The sequence below is a fragment of the Dermochelys coriacea genome, chromosome 1 (assembly GCF_009764565.3).
Source record: "Dermochelys coriacea isolate rDerCor1 chromosome 1, rDerCor1.pri.v4, whole genome shotgun sequence".
NCBI classification, from domain to species: domain Eukaryota; kingdom Metazoa; phylum Chordata; order Testudines; family Dermochelyidae; genus Dermochelys; species Dermochelys coriacea.
Window position 1 is genome coordinate 15,291,388 of NC_050068.2, and position 24,475 is coordinate 15,315,862.

General features: G+C 38.8%; 1 protein-coding gene across 3 annotated transcripts; it reads right to left on the reverse strand.

Moving 5' to 3' along the window:
• Window positions 1-737: 737 nt before the first annotated feature.
• ALG8 (ALG8 alpha-1,3-glucosyltransferase) lies at window positions 738-23,941 on the reverse strand. Of its 3 annotated transcripts, none has more exons than XM_038408699.2 (13): window positions 23,682-23,941; window positions 19,764-19,842; window positions 18,441-18,634; window positions 17,421-17,530; window positions 16,045-16,112; window positions 15,297-15,423; window positions 12,444-12,547; window positions 11,920-12,040; window positions 11,411-11,550; window positions 10,324-10,463; window positions 5,446-5,543; window positions 3,216-3,288; window positions 738-1,430 (listed from the first exon to the last, which is right to left on the reverse strand). In XM_038408699.2, the coding sequence occupies exons 1-13, from the start codon at window positions 23,699-23,701 to the stop codon at window positions 1,199-1,201; spliced, it is 1,506 nt and encodes a 501-aa protein (XP_038264627.1). In that variant the 5' UTR covers window positions 23,702-23,941; the 3' UTR covers window positions 738-1,198. The 3 variants fall into 3 exon arrangements, with proteins under 3 accessions (XP_038264627.1, XP_038264609.1, XP_043360016.1); XM_038408681.2 differs by having other exon boundaries at window positions 23,462-23,712; XM_043504081.1 differs by lacking the exons at window positions 738-1,430; window positions 23,682-23,941 and adding exons at window positions 1,498-2,195; window positions 23,462-23,599.
• Window positions 23,942-24,475: the final 534 nt, after the last annotated feature.

Genomic DNA, 24,475 nt, shown 5'->3' on the forward strand with positions numbered 1-24,475 from the left:
ATTACAAAGTTTGGTGCAGGGGGACTCTGGTACTAAAATTAGGGGTATTTTAGGGAAGGAATCATCTCCTTCCAAGTAGTGAGGACAAGCATCATGAGTTTAAAAAAAAAAGGAGACTGTTTGGCACAGTCCATCACCTGTGTAACCAGTTTACATACTAGCATCTTCAAGGATGTGAACATATCAGGTTAGATAAACCTGTGCTCTACTACTGCAGAACCACCAGACATCATAAATGCCTTTTGTTGAGGGCAGTGTACTGGAGACATTCACATTGTGTGGATACACCTAATCCCATATCACATTTTTAAAATTTTCTTTATTTTATAACAAGTCACACAAAATCATGCAAGAGCAATAAAGAAACCCAATATTCCCAACAGCATGTTTCTTGTGCTTTTATTAGGATTATGACAACTCTGTCAGAAGAATTGGCTACCATTTGGTACCTATCATTCTCCAAGATGGTTAAGGATAGCCAGACTGCTGGAAGTTACTTGGGAGGTAGGGGGATAAAATGGAGAAAACCAGTGCAGCAGAAATAGACAAGTCAGATAGTGGCACCACTAGAAGTATTTGATCTTCATAAGATTTCAGCACTAGGTTTCACAAATGAGTCTGGCAACAAACAAACAAACAAACAAACCCTGATCAGCATACAAATTCCACATTGTATATTAGTTTTACTCTTCATTTGTACAGATGCCTCTCCAGCTCAAAAGATAGCCAGAAAGAGGTTTTAATGCAGAAATATAAAAAAGTATTTTATTTACATTTTCCACAGTACATGATTATAATTATGTTCTCTTCTATACAGGAGTAATCCCTTATAATAAAGTAGCCATACTGATTTCTGGCAAAATTACTCATTAACAAGGAAACCATACACATTCTCTTGAGAGAAGTAATCTAGACATTTTAAATGGACAATTTTAATACAATATTCTTTTCAATTAAATTTCACAATTTATTCAGGGTAAGTAGCATATCACCATGCGCTGTGCAACATTTCAAAGAGCTATTCTGATGAGAGGGACAATAGTTGACAGTACAGAGATGCTGAAAAGCAGCATGCATAGCGATGAACCGTACACAGTACTACTGCCTTTTCAAAATGTGCATGATCTTAGAAGACAACTCCCCCTAGTGCTGGATAATCCTCCTAAAGGATTTACTTGGAATTGGTCCCAATGCTGCTTTATTCTGCCTTCTGTCTGACAGTTACCGATTCAGTCAAGACAGAGACATACAGTTTGAGCCAAGCATATGTGATGCCTAGAGCACAGTATACAGAAGTAAACAACAAAGGGATAAAAGGGAACTTCAGTTTCCAAGAGGTCAAAGGAAACACAATTTCACAAAAGATTTCCAGAGGCACTAGTTCAATGAGGTAGATAGTTTCCAGCCAGTTAAGCAGAGGCCCCTCTTTTCTGTGGGGGAGGGAAGAAAAAAAAAAAGATATTAAGTGTGATTTCAATTCAGAGTTCTCTTTTTTTCCAGTGAACATGAGGCATGTTGCCTTTGTCAAGTCTTTGTCTTGCTCATCTGCTATGCACCAAGTCACAACATGTTTTTAAACAGCACAATGAGCCAGGCAGTTAGAACTTCAAATATAGCCCCTTACTGAAATACAGTGCTTGATAGCATGTAATTAGCATAACATAAAAACTAATTTCTTTATAATCCTGGATTATAAAACTCAAATACAAGATTACATGTTTTAGCAGCTTTGAATCTAGACCAGAAATCACATCAGTAATTATTTCACTTCACTTTGCCCCACACCCATCCTGCCAACATAAATGAGCCATGAGATCTTCCGCAGCCTTTGATGCACATTCACTGCATGCCAGTTCTTCCACATTCAGGTAGTGGACATGTCAGGTCATTATTTCTGGCTAGATATTTCTAGATATTGTCAGATCACCATAACAGAAAGCTTTAAGATGGTTCATAATTCCTACATAAAGAGATATTTCCACTGTAAATATTCTTTAAAATATGTTTCTTACTACAGGTAAACCTTTATTTGGGGAGGGAGGTCCCAGGGGACACCATCCTTCTTGAATAAATCAAGGTTTCAGATGATCAGGAGCATCAGCGCCACAAAACTCAAATTAAGCTATAGCAGAGGCCCTAAATTGTACTTCAGCCCTGAAGAGTTTTGCAGAAGTGGATATTCAGTTAGTACTGTCCTGGAGGTCATACAAACCATCAGTTAACTGCAACTCAGAAAGAATCAAGGTGCTGCTGTGCTCTGTTGAAAAAAGTTACCTCTGGCAACAAGCCCAGTTTTGTATCTCCATACTCCTACAAATGCTGCTTCATCCCATCTGCTAAGGGGGTTTCATTAGAACTAAGCATTGTTATTGAGATTATAACAGTTGCCTCTGCTGAAGAGGGTCCCTTGCTACCCAAGACACTACTTCCCCCATAAATCACAGCTTTCCCCTTGAGCCACAGACTGAATGAAACCTCTCCTCTTCAAAGGATTTCAAAACAAAACAAAAACAAAAAACAAGAACAGAAGAAAGCCTGGCAGAGCATTCAAAAGGTAAAAACCAAAGAGTACGATGGAGAACGGATTGCCTTTTCCACACAGATTCTTCTGTTTTCTACAGCCCATGTACATCCCTAGACTGTATAGAGATATGCACATTAGAATTGCTAAGAGATATGTTAGTGGCCTGGGAGACTCTCTATAGGGGGGGTCTTCAAGAAGTTAGTGCTGATCTCTCTTTGCTGGTATTTGTCAAAACATTCAGCACTTTAACAAGTTATACTGTATTGTTAATAAAGTACCACATCCAAATTCAGTGATGATGAAAGCTGCCATGACAGCTTTGGAGACGGAAATCCTCTAGCTATATAACAGGTACACCTTAGAAGGGGTATTACAATTTTGTACCCGACAATGCATTGACCCCCGATGTGGATGGACTGTTCCCAAGACCAAGTGGATAGTTTTGTCTCTGTGCCCATTCAAACTTTGGCTTCTCTTGCAACAGGAGTGTTAAATGTTTTTGATGTGGACACCAGCCTACTGGGAATTGGACTGACACGTCAGTTTGGCCATTACTGACTTGGATCTGAACTAGTAGTATCTCAGTTCCAACCTCCTAAACCATCCAGCCCCACCACAACGATACAATACCCTCCAGTAACACAAAGGGTGTTCCAATAGCCTAAACATAAAATATTTGCTTAGTCATTACCTGAACAGAGCCCTCAGTGAAGAGAAGCTATAAACTGTGAACAGCAGCATAAGCAGTATTTTAGTTGTGATTTCTGAAATAAGGAACATTTTTAAAAATTCAACAAACGTGCAATGTTTTTGATTATTATTTTATAAGTTTCAGCATCCTTAAATTACAGATACAATAATTTAAACTACTTAGTACTAAATTTGCATTTTTTATTAAAGGTAGTAAGAATCACTCTCTCCAAAGGGAAGTAGCAGAAGTCCCATTTCTTGGAACATCTAAAATTAGGCTAATGGATGTACTATTTGTTAAGGAACAAATTTGCATAGTCAGCATGATGATCAGTGACACAATAGGTCCTTCCCATTCGTAACATCTATTGTACAAATTTCTTCATATTGAATCATTAGTTTCAGTGATTAGTGCAATATATATTAGAACCATATAATGTAGTGGATTGATACTTAGATTCTGCCTTGTTTGACTAAGAAAAAACAAGTCTCCTGGAAAACAAACTATACAACCCCATCCTGCACCCTCCATAAACCCATAGCGCCCAATTATCTGAATAACTAGGAAAAAAAGTATGTAAGGCAATGTAATAAATGGAAGTAAGAGTGCAAAGGAAATTTCTCACTTCTCAACACAGCAACCCCTCCATTTTAAAGAGCAGCATCACCAGATATCAAAGGAAGTCCAAATCCAGACCCCTCCCCCAGTAGAAGGTTGCTTATCATTATGTGGAAACTCGAAGGCATAGAATGTGGCAGAACCTCTGGAATGTGGCAGAACCAGGATGAGATAGCAAAGACAGGCTACATGATTCTATGAGAATTTTCCATATCCATCTTTATTCAAATACTGTAGTAGTCTGATCATTGAAAATTTTGCCCATTGGAGTAATTCCCCAATTCTCTTGAGACTTGGGGATTTTAGATTTGAGGAAAGATCACACTTGTTCAGGGCAGATAAAAATCCATGATTTTTTAAAAAGATAAATCAGATTTGATTTAAACTGGATTTCCTAATTTAAAATTAAATACAGGTTTAGTTTTGAAAACTAAACCTATTTAAAATTAAATTTGAAACAGACAGCTTGTGTTAAGACCTAAACTTATAATTTTTACAATTATTTAAATTAAATACAAAAATATTAAGCAGTATATGTTTATTCTCATGGCTGAAAGAAAGTCAAAAAACTGAATTGGTGGAAGACACTGGCTAAACACCTGGACCAGAGTTTAATGAAGTACTAAGCAAGCTTTTGACAGCAGTAGCCTCCTCTGCAATTGCAGAGAGAATATTTCAATTTCACTTTCTTCAACTATTTCAGTTAAATGATTAGTTCATTCATAGTTAAGAAACCAAGCAGAAGTTGAAAAAAGCAGGAAAGATTGTTTTCCTTTTCCAATCTATGAATAAAAACTGGGGTGAGAGGATGAGATCTATTAATTTGTTTCTGGTCACCATGTCCTTCAAAATTTTTAATCAGTTTAGTTAACTAACAACAGATAAAATACCACCTTTGCTTAATGAATCAGTTTTACATTTAAAAAAATGTTTTGATAAACTTTTTGATAATTTTTTCCTCATGTATCCAGTACATTTAAGATACTGTTTTTGAGCATTTTTAATTGAATTTCCATCCAAATAGAGCTGGATGCAAATCACAAGTAAAAAATTAATCTAGTAAATAAATGCATTATTCACCATTTTTTAACTTAATAAAAAATGGAAAAAAATAAGAATCTGAATAAATGTAAGCTAAGCTATATAATTGCTTAAATAAATGTGTATAGCTATATAGTGTATACTCCTGGTTAGCAAAAAGCACCAAATGTATTGTAACGGTTATATTTAGTTGCAAATCAACGTTTTAATGGTTATCAACGAATGAGAATTGGCCTCTCTTTAGGAAAATAACTAAAAAGTACAAACATTATTTAAATTAATGATTCCTACCTGCCGATTTAAATCAGCAATTTAAATCATCCATCCTGCACTTGTGTGCACAACCCAAACCTTACACTTTGCTCTTTAGTGTGTTTTTGTTACTGCCCAAAACCCAGTTTCTCCTCCTTCACAGGGCACCTTTCTGCAAGTGGCTTTTGGAGACACAGTTTAATGCCCAGCACTGTGTACTTAGTTTCTGGCAGCAGAGCTATCACTGAAAAAATGGAAATAAAATTAAATGAAGTGGGGGAGGGGGAGAGAGAGAAGCAGCAGAAGCATGGGACTTTACCTGGTGGAGTAAACAGCAATGGGAAGAGCGAAAAATGCCCTGTAGTTGTCAGAGTCAGATAAATGCCAGCATGTTTTGGGCTCTCCACAGACAACAAGCTAAAATACAAGAACTTTGATTTACTTTTTTGCCATTTAGAAACCAAGCCTAATTTTACCAAAGTACACAAGTCATAGTTGACAGACTGAAGTCACCACAGCAGCTGCACAAGCAGTTTAAGCAGCTACTGCTGTACTAACGGTGGAGGAAGTAAAATGGTATCCAGCAGGGGCCACTCCTTATACTCGGCAACCCCTAGACCCAAAGCCGTGTAAGGGAGACACGCTCCTCCACAGAATTCATATTGCGTCTTTTCCCCAAACCATGTGGGTTTGGGGACATAAACCGCAGGAAGCAGCCAGTCAGAGGCTGAAGCTGCTGAGTAGCTGTATAAAGTAGTTCAAGGACGGACATTCAGGCATTGATGTCAGACTTCACTAAGAGTTCTTTCCTGTGCCAAGTGGTTGTTCATGCCAATCACCTCCTGCCCTCAACTTTGTTTTTCCAGTTACGTAATCCCCACCTAACCCAACTTCACTAAATGGATTTAAACTAGGGCTGTCAAGCAATTAAAAAAATTAATCGCAATTAATCACACAGTTACACAATAATAGAATACAATTTAAACATTTTTGGACGTTTTCTACATTTTCAAATACAACACAGAATACAAAGTATACAGTGCTCACATCATATTTATTATAAATATTTGCACAGTAAAAATAAAAGAAATTGTACTTTTCAATTCACTTAATACAAGTATTCTAGTGCAATCTTTATAATGAAAGTTGAACTTACAAATGTAGAATTATGTACAAAAAACACTGCATTGAAAAATAAAACTATAAAATTTTAGAGCCTGCTAGTCCACTCAGTCCTACTTCTTGTTCAGCCAATCCTCAGAAAAACAAGTTTGTTTACATTTGCAGGAAATACTGCTGCCCACTTCTTGTCTACAATGTCACCTGAAAGTGAGAACAGGCGTTCTCATGGCACTGTTGTAGCCGGCGTTGCAAGATGCCAGCTATCTTTAGAAATTTCACATTGGTAACTTCTTTGCATTTTGTCAAATCTGCAGTGAAAGTGTTCTTAAAATGAACAACATGGGATGGGTCATTTGTGACACTGCACTCCATAATGCTTTATATAAATATGACTTAACTGGAATACGTTTTATGCTAGATATGGCATGTAACATATCTTTGCAAAGGTTATAATCTACTGAATATATTCATCCTATTTGTATGCATGTATCATTTTTATATCTGAAGTTGTGAGCGTTGGCTCTGTGCTTGTATTTAAAGTGTTTGCTGTAGGAAACACATAAGGCAGATTTGGCCAGCATAGGGTGAAAGGATCATTCAAGTAACTGGAGTACTTAACTAACAATGGACTTTGGGAGAGATGCCAATCCACATTTGAGCTTTCTGAGAAAATTCAAACTAACATGTAAACAATGGCGTAGGCCTGCAAAAAGCTGAATCATTCATGGACATGCAACTTGCCCAGGTGGCTACAAACTCCGTCTTGTTGCTAAAAGAAAAGGAGTACTTGTGGCACCTTAGAGACTAACAAATTTATTAGAGCATAAGCTTTCGTGAGCTACAGCTCACTTCATCGAAAGCTTATGCTCTAATAAATTTGTTAGTCTCTAAGGTGCCACAAGTACTCCTTTTCTTTTTGCGAATACAGACTAACACGGCTGCTACTCTGAAACATCTTGTTGCTGTGACTTTGCACAGAAGAACAAAAAGGTTTCCGTTCACAAGAGAGAAAATATAAAAGGCCCCGGAAGCCTCTCCATTTTGTCTTCAGCTGGCTCAAGTGATGGCCTTTCCACCCCAAAGAGATGCCTGAAAAAAACTGGAACAAAGGACTGTAATTGAGAGTGATTGCTGGACCTAGGCCATAAACTACAACATTGGTCTGAAAAGGATTGGGCCCAGACTAAGAAGGAGTCTAGTCTGTGAAAGAAGCTTACTGGAACATTTCTGAGGGGGAGATTTACCTGTATTCAGTTTCTTAATGTGTTAGGCTTAGACTTGAGTTTTGTTTTATTTTGCTTGGAAACTTACTTTGTTCTGTCTGTTATTACTTGGAACCACTTAAATCCTACTTTTTATACTTCATAAAACCATTTCTTTTTATTAATTAACCCAAAGTAATTAATACCCGAGCATCTCTCTATCAGTGTTATAGAGGGCAGTCAATTTATAACTTTACCCTATATAAGCTTTATATAGAGTAAAACAGATGTATTAGTGGTTTAGGATCCCAGAAAGACTGAATACTGGGTGCTGGGAAAGTCCCTGTTAACTGAGAAGCCCCTGGGCTAAATAAATCTTAGTTTCTGTGAACTGCAGGGGGGTGTGGCCCAACCTCTTGGTCTGTGCTGGAGCAGACTGGTGTGTTTAGCTCAGCAAGACAGAAGTGGAGGGAAGCCTTTTCTGGCGGGGGGTGGGGGGGGCTTTGTTCTCATTGGTATCCCAGCATATCTAGTGACAGTCTTGAGGGAGTTTCTGTGACTCAACCTGTCACATCATTATCTGAGACTGCTATAATATGAAATATATGGCAGAATGCGGGTAAAACAGAGAAGGAGACATACAATTATCCCCAAGGAGTTCAGTCACAAGTTTAATTAACGCTTTTTTTTTTTTTTTTTTTTTTATTAAAACGAGCATCATCAGCATGTCCTCTAGAATGGTGGCCGAAGCATGAAGGAGCATATGAATGTTTAGCGTACCTGGCATGTAATACTTTGCAATGCTGGCTACAAAAGTGCCATGCAAATGCCTATTCTCACTTTCTGGTGACACTGTAAATAAGAAGAGGGCAGCATTATCTTCTGTAAATGTGAACAAACGTGTCTGTTTTGTTTTTAAGTGCAGTTATGTAACAAAGCTATGTAAAATTTCAGAATGCAGTCCATCCTACTTCTTGTTCAGCCAATCACTAAGACAATCTACATCTGTAAGTTGCACTTTCATGACAAAGGTTGCACTACAGTACTTGTATGAGGTGAACTGAAACATTTTTCTTCATCATTTTTACATTGCAAATATTTATAAGCCAAAGTAATACACTGATTTCAGTTACAATACAGAATACAATATATGTAGAAAAACCATCCAAAATATTTAATAAATTTCAATTGGTATTCTATTGTTTAACAGTGTGATTAAAACGGCCATTAATCGCAATTCATTTTTTAAATAAAAAAAAATAATTGAGTTAATCAGGTGAGTTAACTGAGAATAATCGACAGTCCTAATTTAAACAGAAACAAAAAACCTGAGGAACTAATCTGAAGTTTGCAGCCATCATGTTGTTCACTCTGCTTGTATGTTCTATCCTTCTCCCTTACCCTTTACCTTGTGCATTTAGTTGTAAGCTCTTTGGGGCTCAGATTGTCTCTGTCTGTACAGTGCCTAGCACAATGGGGCCCTGACCCCAATTGGCCTCAAGGCACTTTCCTAACAAACAAAATAATGGCAAACAGCAAACTGCTGTTTCATCTGTCGTGTGAGTGAGGCTTAGAAGCCAAAAGACTGGCCTTCACAAATATAACGTACTACAAAGTGAATCTCAAATCTCAGCAATTTAAAGAGAAGATCTGCTTAATCAACTACTAATGCTTATGGATAGGGATCCCTGTATTTCATAGCTACAGAATCCACTCCAGGCCACAGAGTTGTGCTGCAGAATCTAAACTTGTGATAAAAATGAATATTCAAATCCTGTTTGTGAAGCAAGCATAAGTGTAATCCAATGCAGTGATGCATGTCTGAATTTGTAGGCATCCTGAAACTGTTCAGAAGTGTGAGCTATCTCAGTCATCTTAATGCATTAATTCTAAAACCTGAAGGTGACAGGCCAAATGTTAATTTCATTCCTGGTCATGCTTATTCAGTAATCCTAAATCACTGACCATGCCTTCTTGGATACCAGAAGTCCCAAATATCTCTGTATCCAGCTACCAAGATTTCCCCATAACAGTTTCTATGAAGGTATGCAGGTATGTGTGAATATAAAAACCTGTAGCACACAATGAATGTTATGTTGTGGCTGTAGCATTGATTTTCAGATTTAATCCAATTAAAAGCTCCATTTTAAATTTAATGAAAACTGCCACAGGATTTCCAGTTGAATGCACAAGAGTGCCTTTGAATTTAGGCTCAGTTTGCCAGCTAGCATTGCTTTTGGCAACCTGGTTAATATTTTGTTAACCTACACAAAGTTTACTAAGTATCTGAAGCTAAACAAGTTAATTTATTGTCACACTATGTACAATACACATGCCCCAAATGTTCAAATGGAAAGAAAGATAGGAAAGCATGTAGTAGTTCTATCTAGGAGTCATGACTCCTGGATGCTACTCCTGCTCCACTCTTGACTTAAGCAATTTGTTGAAAGCCATGCAGCTTCTTTGTGCCTCTATGCCCATTTGTAAAGTTAGTATAGTCCTTATCTCAAAGGGCTATTGTGAGGATAAGCTACCATTAGTAAAGCATGATGAAGTCCTTGGATAAAATGTTTTCCATGAATGCAAAGTATCTTTTAAAAGGAGATGAATTGCTAGGAGCAGATGTGTGTTATTTTGCACCATCAAACAGTTAATATATTCCACCTCAGAGGGGGCTGTATTTAAGTGGTGGATGAAATGATTCTTGTATGTAAAGTGAATTAGGATGCTTCAGTTTGAGAGGTTTTACATAAGATATGAATTCTCTGAATTATCATACTGAAAACCAAGAGACAATCCTCCTTTGAAAAAATCCTCAATCATAGCCTGCAACCACATGAATCTGAGGAACTACCACTCAACAAGTCACTTACCTCAAAGGAAGAATAGTGAGGAGTATTGCTTTTTCATGCACATGCCAGCCAAACATGAATGAGCTCAGTGCACAAAGTATCAGGCATTGAAGAAAGCCTCTGGGCCCTTGGGGTTTAAACCAAAGACAGAAAACAGAGGGCTAGAAACAACAGGCAAAAATAAGACTTCAGTGTACAATTTCACAATCCTATATATAAGCTATTGCCCATATGAAGCTTTATGATGTTATTACTGAAATACACAAATGAGCATCCAGCTCCTGCTTTTACCACAGCACCGCTTTGCAGCATCCCAGGAAGGTATATACTTCTGTGTGTGAATAGGTAGTACTGAAGGAAGCTGTCAAATAGACAGCACTGGAGATTGAAGGATACTAATTGACAGTCTAGGATAAAAGGATTCTACATCCTTTCTACATTGGGGGGAGGGATAGCTCAGTGGTTTGAGCATTGGCCTGTTAAACCCAGGGTTGTGAGTTCAATCCTTGAGGAGGCCATTTAGGGATCTGGGGCAAAAATTGGAGATCAGCCCTGCTTTAAGCAGGGGTTGGACTAGATGGCCTCCTGAAGTCCCTTCCAACCCTGATACTCTATGATCCAATTACCAGTCACCTGAGCCTTCCGCTCCTTACTCCATTAAAAAAGGTGGGGTGTTGAAAAGTGAGGGACCAACGCCGTTATTCCAGTCTCCAAATAATGCTATTAGGAGTTCAGCAAGTTTTCCAAACAGCTCTGCCAATGCATCTCAGTCCAGTCTTGATACATCCCTTGAATTTTACTCAAATCACTATCTACAGAATTACTTCCAGCACAGTAAGCAAAATGGTTTTGACAGAGTTTCTGCTATAGGTCTATCTGTCTCTAGAATACTCTATAGTTGACAGACTATGGATTCTAAGAATACTCAGAATGCTTTGTTATGCAAAATTACTACTGCCTCAACATCCACCGTAACTGCTCTTTTCCAATAAAAGATACTTATCTAGTTCCAGAGCAAAATTATATGTATCGGGTACACTTATGTTATTCAATCAAGGGAAAAGGGGACAAATTAAAAACATATCGAAGACTCATTTTTTTGACTTACCATTATGGAGATGAAGGTAAAAATTAGTGTTGCTAGTGGAGTCACAGAAGGAAGGACGGTGTGCTGGAATTCTTGAACCAATCCACCTGTCATTGAGGCTTTAGGAATCTTTTCAGGATCAAGGAATTTATATTTTATACCTGCAAGCGAACAGAATGTTTATCAAATTGCATAGGTATATTTTCAGCTATAGATACATACTTAATTTTTATGAAAAGTTATAATATGTATATAATATTAACATTTAAATAAATATAAATGGCAACAGTTATGTGAACACAAAGATATGGCAGAGATTTCATGCAAGTTTCAATAATCAAGCTATTCTTCTACAGCAATTGGGAACCTACTGCTATGCAATGCATAGAGCTGAAAAGCAAATGATTAAATGAATCTTAAAAACAAAAAACAAAATTTCATTCATTACATGAATTCAGAAAGGGAATCTGAGTACCACAGGGGCATTATATGCAAGCAAGCACTGAAAATACAGAACTAGTTTACTGTACCAACAACTGCTAATGTTTTGTCGACTGCATTGTACAAAGCCCAAAAATTAGGGGCCCAATAAGCATGGCAGAGGCCTCTCTTGAAAGGGAAAAGCCGTGAAATGACTTGAGGCAGTTGGCCCTGTAGGGAACAAAAAGAATAGAAGAGGACCCTCGTTTAGAGACTCTTCACAGTTTTTTTTAAATTGTTCAACTTTGTTTCTAAGGGCTTGTCTACACTATTGTTTAAGTCAATATAACTTATGTCACTCAGCGGTGTTAAAAAGCCACCCTCCCCCCCCACGAGTGACCCAAGTTACATCAATCTAAGCACCGTCCACCAGCACTAAGTCGGCGGGAGACACTTTCCCGTAGACATAGCTTCCGTCTCTCATTAAGGTGGAGTAATTATGCTGATGGGAGAGTGCTCTCCCGTTGGCATAGTGTGTCTTCACCAGATGTGCTATAGCTGCGCCAGTGTAGTACAGTAGTGTAGACTAGCCCTAAAAGAAAGGTTAGAGGGCTAGGGAATAAGAAGTCATTACCAGAACTGCAAAGGGTCCCAATGAAAGAGCAGAAACAAGGCAGACAATCAATCCCAGCAAAGTTATGCGAAGAAAGCTGAAGCTGCTCCACTTCAGGGATCCATCTACAGAAAATTAACATTTGTATTAATAGAGATATTTGGGGAGGCAGAAGAGGAATGGGAAGCAAACAAATTGACTTGAGTAGTAAAGAAGCTAGTACAAGTATCACCCTTAAGTAAATATTTTCAGTGAGTAAGTAGTGTTTTGTTCAACAACTAGGTTTACAAATCTCAAAGTTATACCCATTTCTCAACTGCCAGAGAGCTCTACTTTAATTTGCTAGTTTATTATTTGTATTATAACACCTAGGAGTCTCAGTCTTGGACCAGGACCCCACTGTACTAGGCATTGTGAAAACATGGAACAAAAAGACAGCCCCTGCCCCAAAGAACTTACAAGCTTAATATAGGACAAACAGATGGATACAGACAAAGGAGTAAAAGGAAACTGACACAATTCTGTCAGTGTGACAGTCAGTGGTCTGAGCACACCAGAAGCACAACCACCGTCAAGTCTTTTGTAGGCTTCAGAGCAAAAGTAGTTTTAAGGAGGGTTCTGAAAGTGGATAATGAGGTAGCTTTGCAGATGTTTACAGGGAGCTTCCCACAGCCATGGAAGAAAGCACAAAGGTACTTGTTTGACCTTTAATAAGTGGGTGATGGAGGATGGCATCATTGGCCGATTGGAGGTCAGAGTCAGCTTTTCAGTAATGAATGAGGGAAGACAAATAGGGTGGGGATATATTGTGAAGGCCCTTGAAAGTGAAGACCAGTAGCTTACATTTGATTTGAAGGGATGAAAGAGGGATAGTGAAGGGATGAAAAGAGAGGGGTGACATGGTCAAAATGACAGACTAGAAAAATTATCTTTGCACCAGCATTCTGAATGGCTATTAGCAAGGCAAGACTGCATTTGTCAAGACCAGAGAAAAGGATACTCAGCAACATGATAAGAGATGGTCTCTTGAATGGAGACAGTTTGATCTAACAAGTCTCTCTCATTTCTAACTATTTTGACATTAGTCTAACAGTCATTTTGAAAATGTAGCGATGATGCTGGTTTTGCTTTTCCAATAATAAATGTTATCCAGTTTATAACAGATCGTGAAATATATAGATTTGCTATATTTACAGAAAATCTTAGGCAGCTATGGTTTAGAATTAGAATGCCATTACTTTCAGCTTAAAATGCTTACATTTTTTTACATACCACTCATGAAATACTGCTCTAACTGCTGCCACTTTATGAGCTTGCATCTTCAACAGAATAGAAGGAACAAAGATAGTCCTTAACAATATTTAGTGTATGCATGAGGAAAAGAACACTTATTGCCATGATAAACTCAAATGGATTTCAAATTTCAAAGTAGATCTTAGCAGGAAAAATTAAATTCAGTTTACCTACATCTATTCTTTCTGATAATTAACTTGAACTTTATCGTCATTGACTTTATTCTGGCAATACAACATAAACGTCATTTTGCCAGTGAAATGTAAATATCTATGACCATTAGTTCGAGGCCGGTGTCAGAATATCTCCTTTTAAACATTTAGACTGTACTTTTACCAACTGGTTCTAAATAGGCTATTTGATGGAAAAAAAGTCAAGTCTGCAGCAGTTCGGGAAGACAGAACCAATCTTAATTTTGCTGGTAAAACAGCTCCAACTAAACAAGGCATGTTGTGCATTGACATGGATTTAATGACTTCTTATTGGTTTATTCACTTTTCATTCCTTCTCCTCTCTTCTGAATTTATAGACATCTGCAAAATACAATTAGTCTGTGGATCCCTTAACTCTCCTAGCCCGTGGATGCAGTTGCTTTCAACTAAGTCCCATTAACTTGAGGAATTCTGGAGATTAAAGTGAAGAACATTCTTTGCAAGGTTTATATCCTTGTACTTGCTGTTCACTATGCATGAAGCACTCACCCTATTCCAATCTGTGTAGCCAGTACAGTCTCATTTAGATCTTGAAAACTCACCTCTTTGTGACGCCCATAATAAGTGTTTTTTTTCCCCTTATTTTCGTTTGCATGAGGAAATATCTTCAATGAGATGCCAGGATATAAAATCATACTGCTTCTAATCTTGACTCTTACCCCATCCCGCTCTATTATTTGTAACCTTCATTTGTTGTATAGTATTTAAATTGTAGATAGTATTCTCCTTGGCACAGGGACCGGGGTCTTTCCTTTTCTTCTGAAAAAGATCTAGCATATCTTTGGGCACTATAAAGTGAACAGTAATCCATAGAAATAGGGTTCGAAGGGACCAACTGGGTCATCTAGCCCAGTGGTTCTCAACCTTTTTTCATTTGCGGACCTCTAAAAAATGTCAAATGACAGTGCAGACCCCTTTGGAAATCTTATACATAGTCTGCAGACCTCCCAGGATCCATGGACCACAAGTTGAGAACCACTGATCTAGCCATCCTACATCTCTCCAAAATAGCTTTCTATAATACTCAAATTGTTCCTGCTCTTGGCTTGACTTGAGTCTTTAGTAGTACGGAAATGACGTGGAGAAAGAGAAGCTTCTACAAGAGCAATTTAAAAAACAGTCTCCAATAAAATACTTTAAGTCAAAACTTCTATTTCATTTGCATCCACTGAATAAATGTGGACGTATCACTACCCCATCACCATTTTGCTTCATGCCAAGGCAATATGTCAGACTTATAAAAGAGAATTTCAAGGACAGTAATGACAAGTTAGCACTGAATGTAAATGTCATGTCTTTCTACACCTTCTGGGCCCTCTTCCCACACACCATTAATACAAAACACATTAAGGAAGGATCAGTAACTTACCTGCCTTATTTGCAGTGAAACAATAGGATCGTAACAAATATACACAATAGGCTGGGGCTACATAGATGTAGATGTGTTTGAAATGCAGGAGAACAGCAAAAAGAAGAGCACCCTCCAAATGCCTTTTCTAAATGGAAAAAAAAAAAGTTGTAGAGGTGGAAACCCCACAAGAGCTGCATTTAAACTCACCCTACCTTAAACACTAGCAGTTTCAAAGACGGCCTTCCTCCATTGCCTAAAGCATCAAAACATTTCATGTATGAATGCGGGGATGGGTATTTTTTCCATTTGCTTAGAACAAACAACTAGGCCAGAGCAGGGCAGATTCAGGTCACAAGATAATTCCTTGACCTTAAGGGGTGTTTGGAGCCCAAGGGATCCCTCATATCTCCCCAGCCTCAGAGATAAACCCCCTTCCTCAGGGTAATCTTTCCTGCCAATCTTTCCTGGTAGCTCCCTCCAAAACAGCTGAGTTCCCTCATGTAACAACTAGGAAGAAGTTGTGTATTTAAACAGCAATACATGGAGCTCATTCCCTCACAGGGTGGGCTGATATGCTGTCTCCACAGCACAGCTAATATTTTATGGCCAAGTGAACTTAAAACCAGAACAAATACTAAGAGATCCAATTCTAGTGGGCAGCAGTTCAGAACTGCTCCCACTTATTACAATAGGAGCAGGCCCAAGATTAAGGTAAAAGGTTATGTCACAGAACAACAAAAACACTGCAACTTGATTTTATGGTTACCTGAAATAATCGAGCAACAGAAAGAAGCATCAATCCAAATAAAAAGCCATTGTACTGAAAGTGAATATCTGAACTTGTGTCAAGGAAGAAGTTATTTTTTACCATCAGTTTGCTTGGACAGAATCAGAAGTCCACAATCAGCAAACAGATCAAATGGAACTACAAGCAAGGAAACATTCCTTAATTATTACTCCAAGTTGGCTATAAAATTACCTTTTAGTTATCAGTTCTAATTAGAAAATATAAAAGCTGCAGAGCTTAACCTCACTGAGAAATTCTTGGTTACATGCAGGTAATATAGCAATGTGTATTATGGAACTCAACAAAAAATGCTATAAACAAGGTTATTATGCTAAATGGATTCAATTATAATCCACTATCCACTTCCACCACCATTTTCACTTGATGAAAAATCCCCACTTTTTGCTGAAGTTTTAAACGCTAGTCTCTTATTAGAAATGACTTAAATGTTTGAAGCAGACATATTCAGGTGTTTGAGTTGCCTATGGAGATAGCTGACACAGGGAAAACTGACACAAATGGCTATTTTCTGCTGTAAAAATAATTGCTGCCATACTCCTTCTATATTTCCTCACTACACATATAACTGAAAAAATGGTAATGGCATGTCGGAAACATGGCATGGAAATGGACCTCACTGATGCGTACATATTCATGGTGAAGGGTAGAAAAATATCACTTTAATCTAAAGTAATGGATGTTCAAATATTGCAGCTAAAAATATAATGACAAAGTTCATATTTCTTGAGATGCAGTGGATTTTCATAAAGCTGCTGAAGTGCTCATTTTTAATGTATATTAACTGCCACTAACAAGTGCTCCTAGTAGATCAGTGCACATTTTGCTAAGACTGACTGATGCCTGCTAGATCTATTAGTTAGCATTATCATTTTCAACTTCATCCTTTCTTTTAAATGAAATGTTGAAATTAAAGGCAAAGAAAGTTAATTCAAGTTCTAGGTTGCACACTAACAAATCAAAGTCAAAAAGAGTTTGCTAGGCTGACTGCTCCAGAGTTGTGGATCCTCTGAACCCTGGAAAAGCTTAACTGTCTCTGTGAAACAATTTAGGTTTGCCAAATCAGTAAATTCCGACCACCTCTAGCTGTAATCCAACTCTTTGGAGCTATCTCATCATGATCACAGAACTTTTACAAATAAAACTTTGAATATGTTGTTATAATGAAACTTTACTCAGCTGAGACCCTCCTGAAACCCAAACAGTAACACAAAGGTTGCAATCAAGAGTAATATTAGGTTTGATTAAAATATTAGACAGTGCCAGTGGTTTTTGTATATATTGTATTTAATTTGTTTAAAGTCTTGCTAGATTTTGACAACTAACTGAAAGGATACGATCCACAATTAATAAGCCAAAGTTCCATAAGAGCAAAACAGCAAGAACAAACATTGGTTTCTCCAGAAGTTCTTTTCCAGGTTGTTTCCCATTTACACATCTGCAGCATCTGAATGAAGGAAATCAAACAGTAATACAGAATTATTTATTTTAGCACCTATTTATATTAACAACACGGAAGATGATCTCTTCAGGGAAGTTCTGCCATATGCCAGTTACTAAAAGTGATAGCAAATTTCTGATAATTCATTCAAATTATCGAAGAAAAAATTAATTTACGACATACTGTATAACTGGAAATATGTTTTTCCTAAAATAGGAACAGTTTATTTTTTTTTTTAAACACAAAACTCTGAAGGTCTGACTAATTTCCCAAGAAGAAAGTATGAGTGTTGTTGTAAGACTTTGCTATTTCTAAATCACTCTGGTGGGCAACAGGTTTTTCTTCAAAATACATGCTCTCACTCCCCGCCCCCAACGTGAGAGATTACACACACTCTTTGCCCTCCGCCAAATCCATGGTACATTTAAATATGCTATGAACTTTTATTAAGACTGCTTAACTAATTGCCAATAAAAAGTTAAATTTGGAAGACAAGACAAATAGAAAAGAATGGTTTAATATGCGACAAGATGTCAAAATTACATGAATGAGATTCTTTCATGTTTAGAATCATAACAGGGTGAAAAAAGATTTAGGTCATCCAGTCTGAGCTTTGAATTCCTTAAGAATTCTTAAACTGCCAAGTACATTACATATGACAGAAGGTAACTAATGTCTAAAATAAATTTAATTGTGCCCACAACATTAGACTCCCCAGATAAAAGAGGAAAAAAGGTCTATCTTAGCTACACCCCCCCAAATTGTTCCTTGAATATGTTTAGCCAACTGTGCTCTTTCCATACATTTACAAGTCTCTATGTAGACACCTTTGTGATTACCACCTGCCCATTTCTGAAAACTCAATACTTTAAACAGACACCCCATTGTCCCCAAAGAACAGAACACCGAGACTTACTCATGGGCTGCATACACAAAGAGAATATCTGTAAAAATGACAGAAAGTCTTTGGAAGAAGACTGTTGCATGACTGGAGTAGTTCAAATTTTGGATAACCAGCATTTCCTGGTCAAAGTATTTGGCAACGTGTGAAAGTGCATATTCAAACCAAGCAAAGAACGGAGGATAATCCAAGGTCCACTCAGAAGTTGCCTAAAAACAAAATAAGATTTACCAATTCAGAACTGAAGATCAAGACAGCTGCTCATAGAGATTTATATATAGAAAAGTTTGTCATACGGGATTAATTGGTATGTTCACTCCAGCAGCCAGTATCGAACAAAATTTGACTTCAGTCCTACTTCACAATGGAACTGAACAATTGTACAATGCTGAAAATGACTTCAACAGCTCTCCTATGAGATAGTAGTGTTTATGGAGGAACTGGAAATCTTTTGGGGTTGGTAATGGGTAGGTGTGGCAGAATTCACATTTTATTTTATTACAACTGATAATATTGTTTATTTTAAAGCATTTTTTTCCATTTTTTATCCATTTAAATAACGATAAATTATTGGGGCGGGGTTGTCAGAAAATCTAGTGACAGTAGGCATTGAGATTCAAAAAGTTAAAGCTTTATAACTTAAAACACAAGTTATCAACATCAAATGTCAAAATATACAAAGTAAATATTATTAAAACAAACTAATAAGTTCTCAAGCAGCATTTTTCTTATTTTGCTTACCTGTAAATTTTGATTATCGATACTACAGTGAAGGCAGTATAAGAACCCATAACAGAACAAAACAACTTTCTCTTCACAAGGGTGCCAATTATTTTTCTGATGTGGACTGATGTTCACTGTGAACTGCTTCATTCAGGTTCTTTCATACTGTTCCTGTCTCTGTTACTCTTGCTTTTTATTACTTAAATCTACGCACTTTAGTAATGACCTTATTTTTAGTTTGACTACAAGCCATCTCAGCATATACATCAAAATGAAGTGTGTCCCCTCAGCTAAGTTAACAGACTGGCATGGCAGGTAGCTGACACAGTTTAAGCTTTAGTAAAGCTCTCCCGAAATTTCTGAGACAGAGAGTAACACAGTGGCTTATGGTTCTGGGTGCCCTGAGGAGAGAATCACACTAATACAATGGAGTCCTGATCCATGATTGGTATCCCTGGGCATTACTGCAAAACAACCACGAACTACTGACCATCAGTATCCATGATATATATTTTCTGTGAAGAAAGGACTTCATTCGGGATGTCAGACTGGTGTCTCTAATAAGTACAAAACTCACACACAATTAAAAAGCAAATGAACAGAACAAGAACTTACTTCATAGTACCACTGAGAAACTGGTAAATTGTGAGTGATGGCAAGCCAGTTTCTATGTACTTCAAAATCTGTGGAATGACTGCAAAGAATATGGACATTAATAATAAGGCATGTACAGATTTAAAGATTAAAATTTTTTTTTCAAAATATTCAACCATTTACAGGTACACAGAAAAGAATCCGAAAAACTATTTGTGTTGCTAGTCCAGTGGATTTAGCTGCATCAAAGCCGTAGTGATAACTAGGCAATTCTAAAAAAGCAGCCCGAGTACAACAGTAACTATAAGAGAGCACGAGTCATCTTGGTTTCTACAAATTGCTAACAAGCAGGAATATTAGGATCCAGTATAGCTCTCAGTTTTGCTTGGCATCAGGAGCTGAAGTTCCTATTTTTAAGTAAAGCAATTTAAAAGTAATAGAATCATAGAGATAGAGGGCTGGAAGGGACCTTGACAAGTCAAGTCCAGCTTCCTGTGATGTGGCAGAACCAAGTAAACTTAGATCATCCCTGACAGGTGTTTGTCCAACCTGTTTTTTTGTTTTTTTTTTTTAAACTTTGAATGATAAGGATTTCACAACCTCTGGAAGCCTATTCCAGATCTTAGCTACCCTTATAGTTAGAAAGTTTTTCCTAATATTTAACCTAAATTTATCTCGTAGAAATCTTGCAGATTAAGACCATTACTTCTTGGCCTACCTCCAGATGACATGAAGAACAATTGATCATTGTCCTCTTTACCACAACTCTTAACATATTATCAGGTCCTCCATCTTCTTTTCTCAAGACTAAATAAATCCTAAACCTTTAATCCAAATGAGACCTCACCAGTGCCGAGTAGAGCACAACAATTACCTCCCATATCTTGTACACAACACTCATGTTAATATACCCCAGAATATTAGCTTTTTTCGCAACTTCCATCACATTGTTGACTCATTCAGTTTGTGATCCACTATAACCCACAGATCTTTTTCAGCAGTACGACCACCTAGGCAGCTATTCTCCATTTAATAGTTGTGCATTTCATTTTTCCTTCTGAAGGGAAGTACTTTGCACTTGTCTGTACTGAATTTCATCTTGTTGAATTCAGACCAATTCCCCAATTTGTCAGGGTTGTTTTGAATTTTAATCCTGTCTTCCAAAGTGCTTGCAACCCCTCCCAGCTTGTCGTCATCTGAAAATTTTATAAGCGCACTCTCCATTTGACTACACAAGTAATTAATGAAAACATTAAAGAGTACTGGACTCAGGACTGACCCCAGTAGGACCCCACTAGGTACACCCTGCCAGTTTCACAGCAAACCTTTGACACTTTTGGAGTACTGCTTTCACCTCACTGTGCTCCCACCTAATAGTAATTTCATCTAGACCACATTTCCCTAGTTTACTTATGAGAAGGTCATGTGGCACTGTGTCAAAATTCTAACTAATATTAACATATATCATATCTACTGCTTCCCCCATCCAGTAGACCAGTAACCCTGTCAAAGAAAGAAATTAGGGTGGTTTGGAATGATTTGTTCTAGACAAATGCATGCTGGCCATTCCTTTATAATCTTGTTATCCTCCACGTCATATAATATCCGTTAGAAATACAGACATAAAACAATGGAGAACATACAAAGCTAAAGAAAGATCTCCTTTGCATGGGGCTTATTTTAGTTTATAATATTCTACCATTAGCATTACTACTTATTACAAACTTTAGTTGCTCGGCAACAGAAACTATTACAAACAATTAGTACTACCAGATTACTTGAACGTATAAAGAACTTTTTAAAATTAAGTACTGGCATCAGATTTAAACCTTTCAATAACACCATTCTCACCTTAATGAAACCCATTGCAAAGACTCACTGCAAAGAGTATTCTTATTGTACAGGGAGCCTGAAAACAGTCCCAATTTATAGAAAAGCTGACTCCTGTTACTCAGAAATATAAAAGCTATTACATAGAATATTGGAAGATTCATGTCTGATGTTGTTCTGATCTGCCAAATTATTAAAGTTGCATTATAAATATGTAATGCTTTTGGTTACCTCAAGGGTAAATTGTCTTAAAGTTCTAGTGCTGTTATAAAAAGATCAGTTTTTTAGTCCTTTGCTCACATTACAAAAATCAAACCATTCTGCTTTATAATTGCAGAATCAAACTTCATATGAGCATAAGAGGAAGTTTTTATGTAATATGAAAACAGATCTAAGCATGACAGTATTAATAATGAGCTACTCCAACAAATACTTATGAGTATATTAAGGAAATGAATATGCTCATATTTAGCAAATGACAGTGTTCATACTTAAGTTTTGAGTTAAAAGCACCTGTGCTCCAGTCATTTATAAACTTTCGAAAATCCCACTCTGTAAATGTCTTGAAACAACTATAAAAAGAAAAGGAATACTTGTAGCACCTTAGAGACTAACAAATTTATTTGAGCATAAGCTTTCGTGAGCTACTGCTCACTTTAGCTCACAAAAGCTTATGCTCAAATAAATTTGTTAGTCTCTAAGGTGCCACAAGTCCTCCTTTTCTTTTTGCAGATACAGACTAACACGGCTGCTACTCTGAAACCTGAAACAACTATCAACTATAAAGCAGATATCATACTTTGATCCTCTAGCACAGATTTGAAGTGAGATTTTTTTAAGAGGTGAGAACAACCATCAGGCTGCTTAGGAACATTCTTAATACTCTCTACAGAAGGTGCCAGATAACATTGCTTTCAACTCTCCGTAATCATTACAAACCCAAATTTATTCCCAATCAGGACCAAGAAAGAAGATGGATTCTCACTTATCATAATTTGTCTCAGAACTGATAAATTTTGAAACTGAGGTACAGTGTTAGAAAAACAAATACACCCACAATGCCACATCATGTAAGTGTGCAGTCCTATTAAATAGCCTCCCTCCATCTGCGGGCTTGGTAGCTTAGTTAGAGTCATCACTATCTGTGCTAAAAGCCTAGACATTTTGAAACGCGTATGCAAAATTCAGCATCACTTTCAAGGCTGACAGATAAGGCCACTCGTGTCATGCACAAAGTAAACCAAACCAAAGGTGGGCGTGGGAGAAGATTTTTGACTCTCAGACGACCTGATGCCCAGCCCCTCCAGCAGTACGAAAAGAGGGCGGGGAGGCAATCTGCAGCTCAAACCAGCAAAAGCTCGTACAAGATGCAACTCTTTAGGGGTTGCTGGGGGGGGGAGGGGGGAGAGAAGAGAGAGAGGTAGCCTCACTGCCAGCTGATTTCACAACCCCCGGGGCGCCGTTCTCTGGCTGTGGTAAGGTCGTTCCGCTCGACTGCGAAGAGCCACTGCCCTCATACAGGCCCACCCCCGGCAGGAGCCCCTGAGCAGCCCCCACGCGCCAGGACGGCGGCCTCCCTGCAAGCCAGCGCCGGCGCCCGGGGCACCACGGGGCGTTGGGGCCACGCGACACTGCGCGGGTGATGCCAAGGCAACCTGGGGCCGCGCGCCTGACCCCTGAGGCGCCACAGCTCGCCCCGCCCCGCGAGTGCAATTCGGGGGGGGGGGGCGAGACCACCCGCTGGCCCCCGCGCAGGGGATGGGCCGGGGCTCTTAGCGCGGCTCCCCGGGGACTGGGCGGGCGGAGGAAGGAAGGAGGCGCTGGGCAGGACACGGGCACACACGGGGAGGGGGGGGGGGGCTGTAGCGGCCCGGTTCCGCGGCCCTTACTAGGTCGGTATGAGGAGACATTTGAGAAGAGACACCCCGAGCGCCAGAGCCAGGAACCAGCTTCCGCCCGCCGCCGCCGCCGCCGCCATGCCCCGCCGCTCACCGACCGCGCCGGTGCCACCGCTGCGCACGCGCAGAAAGAGACCCCGCAAGCCCGCCGAGATGGTTTAAAAAAAAAAAAAAAAAAAAAACAAACAAAAACAAAAAACAAAACCGCCACCTTGCGACCGCATCGCGCATGCGCCACCGGTGCCGCGGCTGGCGGGTTCCCAAGACACTCGCCGACTTCGCCCTGCGCCTGCGTGAGGTGTTTCGGCTCCCTGGGGACAGGTCTACTGCGCAGGCGCTAATGGGTGTCTGTCCTGGGGGTGCTGCTGCAGGCTGGAAGGAAGGGATGGGAGCCTATAGCCCGCTGGGGTATCGCTCCAGTGCGCACTGAAGGGGAGAGTAAGCAGCACGCGCCAACACCCCGTGGATTTCACCTGGTCTCCCACTCAAGCCGTGGTGAGCTGGAGCCGGTTCCCACGACCCGGTTGTTAAATTTTGAAGCCGGTTTAGAACCAGTTGTTAAAGGGGTGGGCAAACTCCGGCCCGGGGGGCCTGGCCTGTCCGCCCCGCCTGAGCTGTTGGCTGGGGAGGCTCCCCTGAGAATCCCTTTGTAATTTTTACTCACCCGGCAGCACTCCGGGTCTTTGGCGGTGGGTCCCTCGCTTGCTGGGCGGCACTTCGGGGGCAGGTCATTCAGCGCCGCTGAAGACCCCGAGCGACTGAAGGATCTGCTGCCGCAGATTTGATTTAAACTGGATTTCCTAATTTAAAATTAAATACAGGTTTAGTTTTGAAAACTAAACCTATTTAAAATTAAATTTGAAACAGACAGCTTGTGTTAAGACCTAAACTTATAATTTTTACAATTATTTAAATTAAATACAAAAATATTAAGCAGTATATGTTTATTCTCATGGCTGAAAGAAAGTCAAAAAACTGAATTGGTGGAAGACACTGGCTAAACAC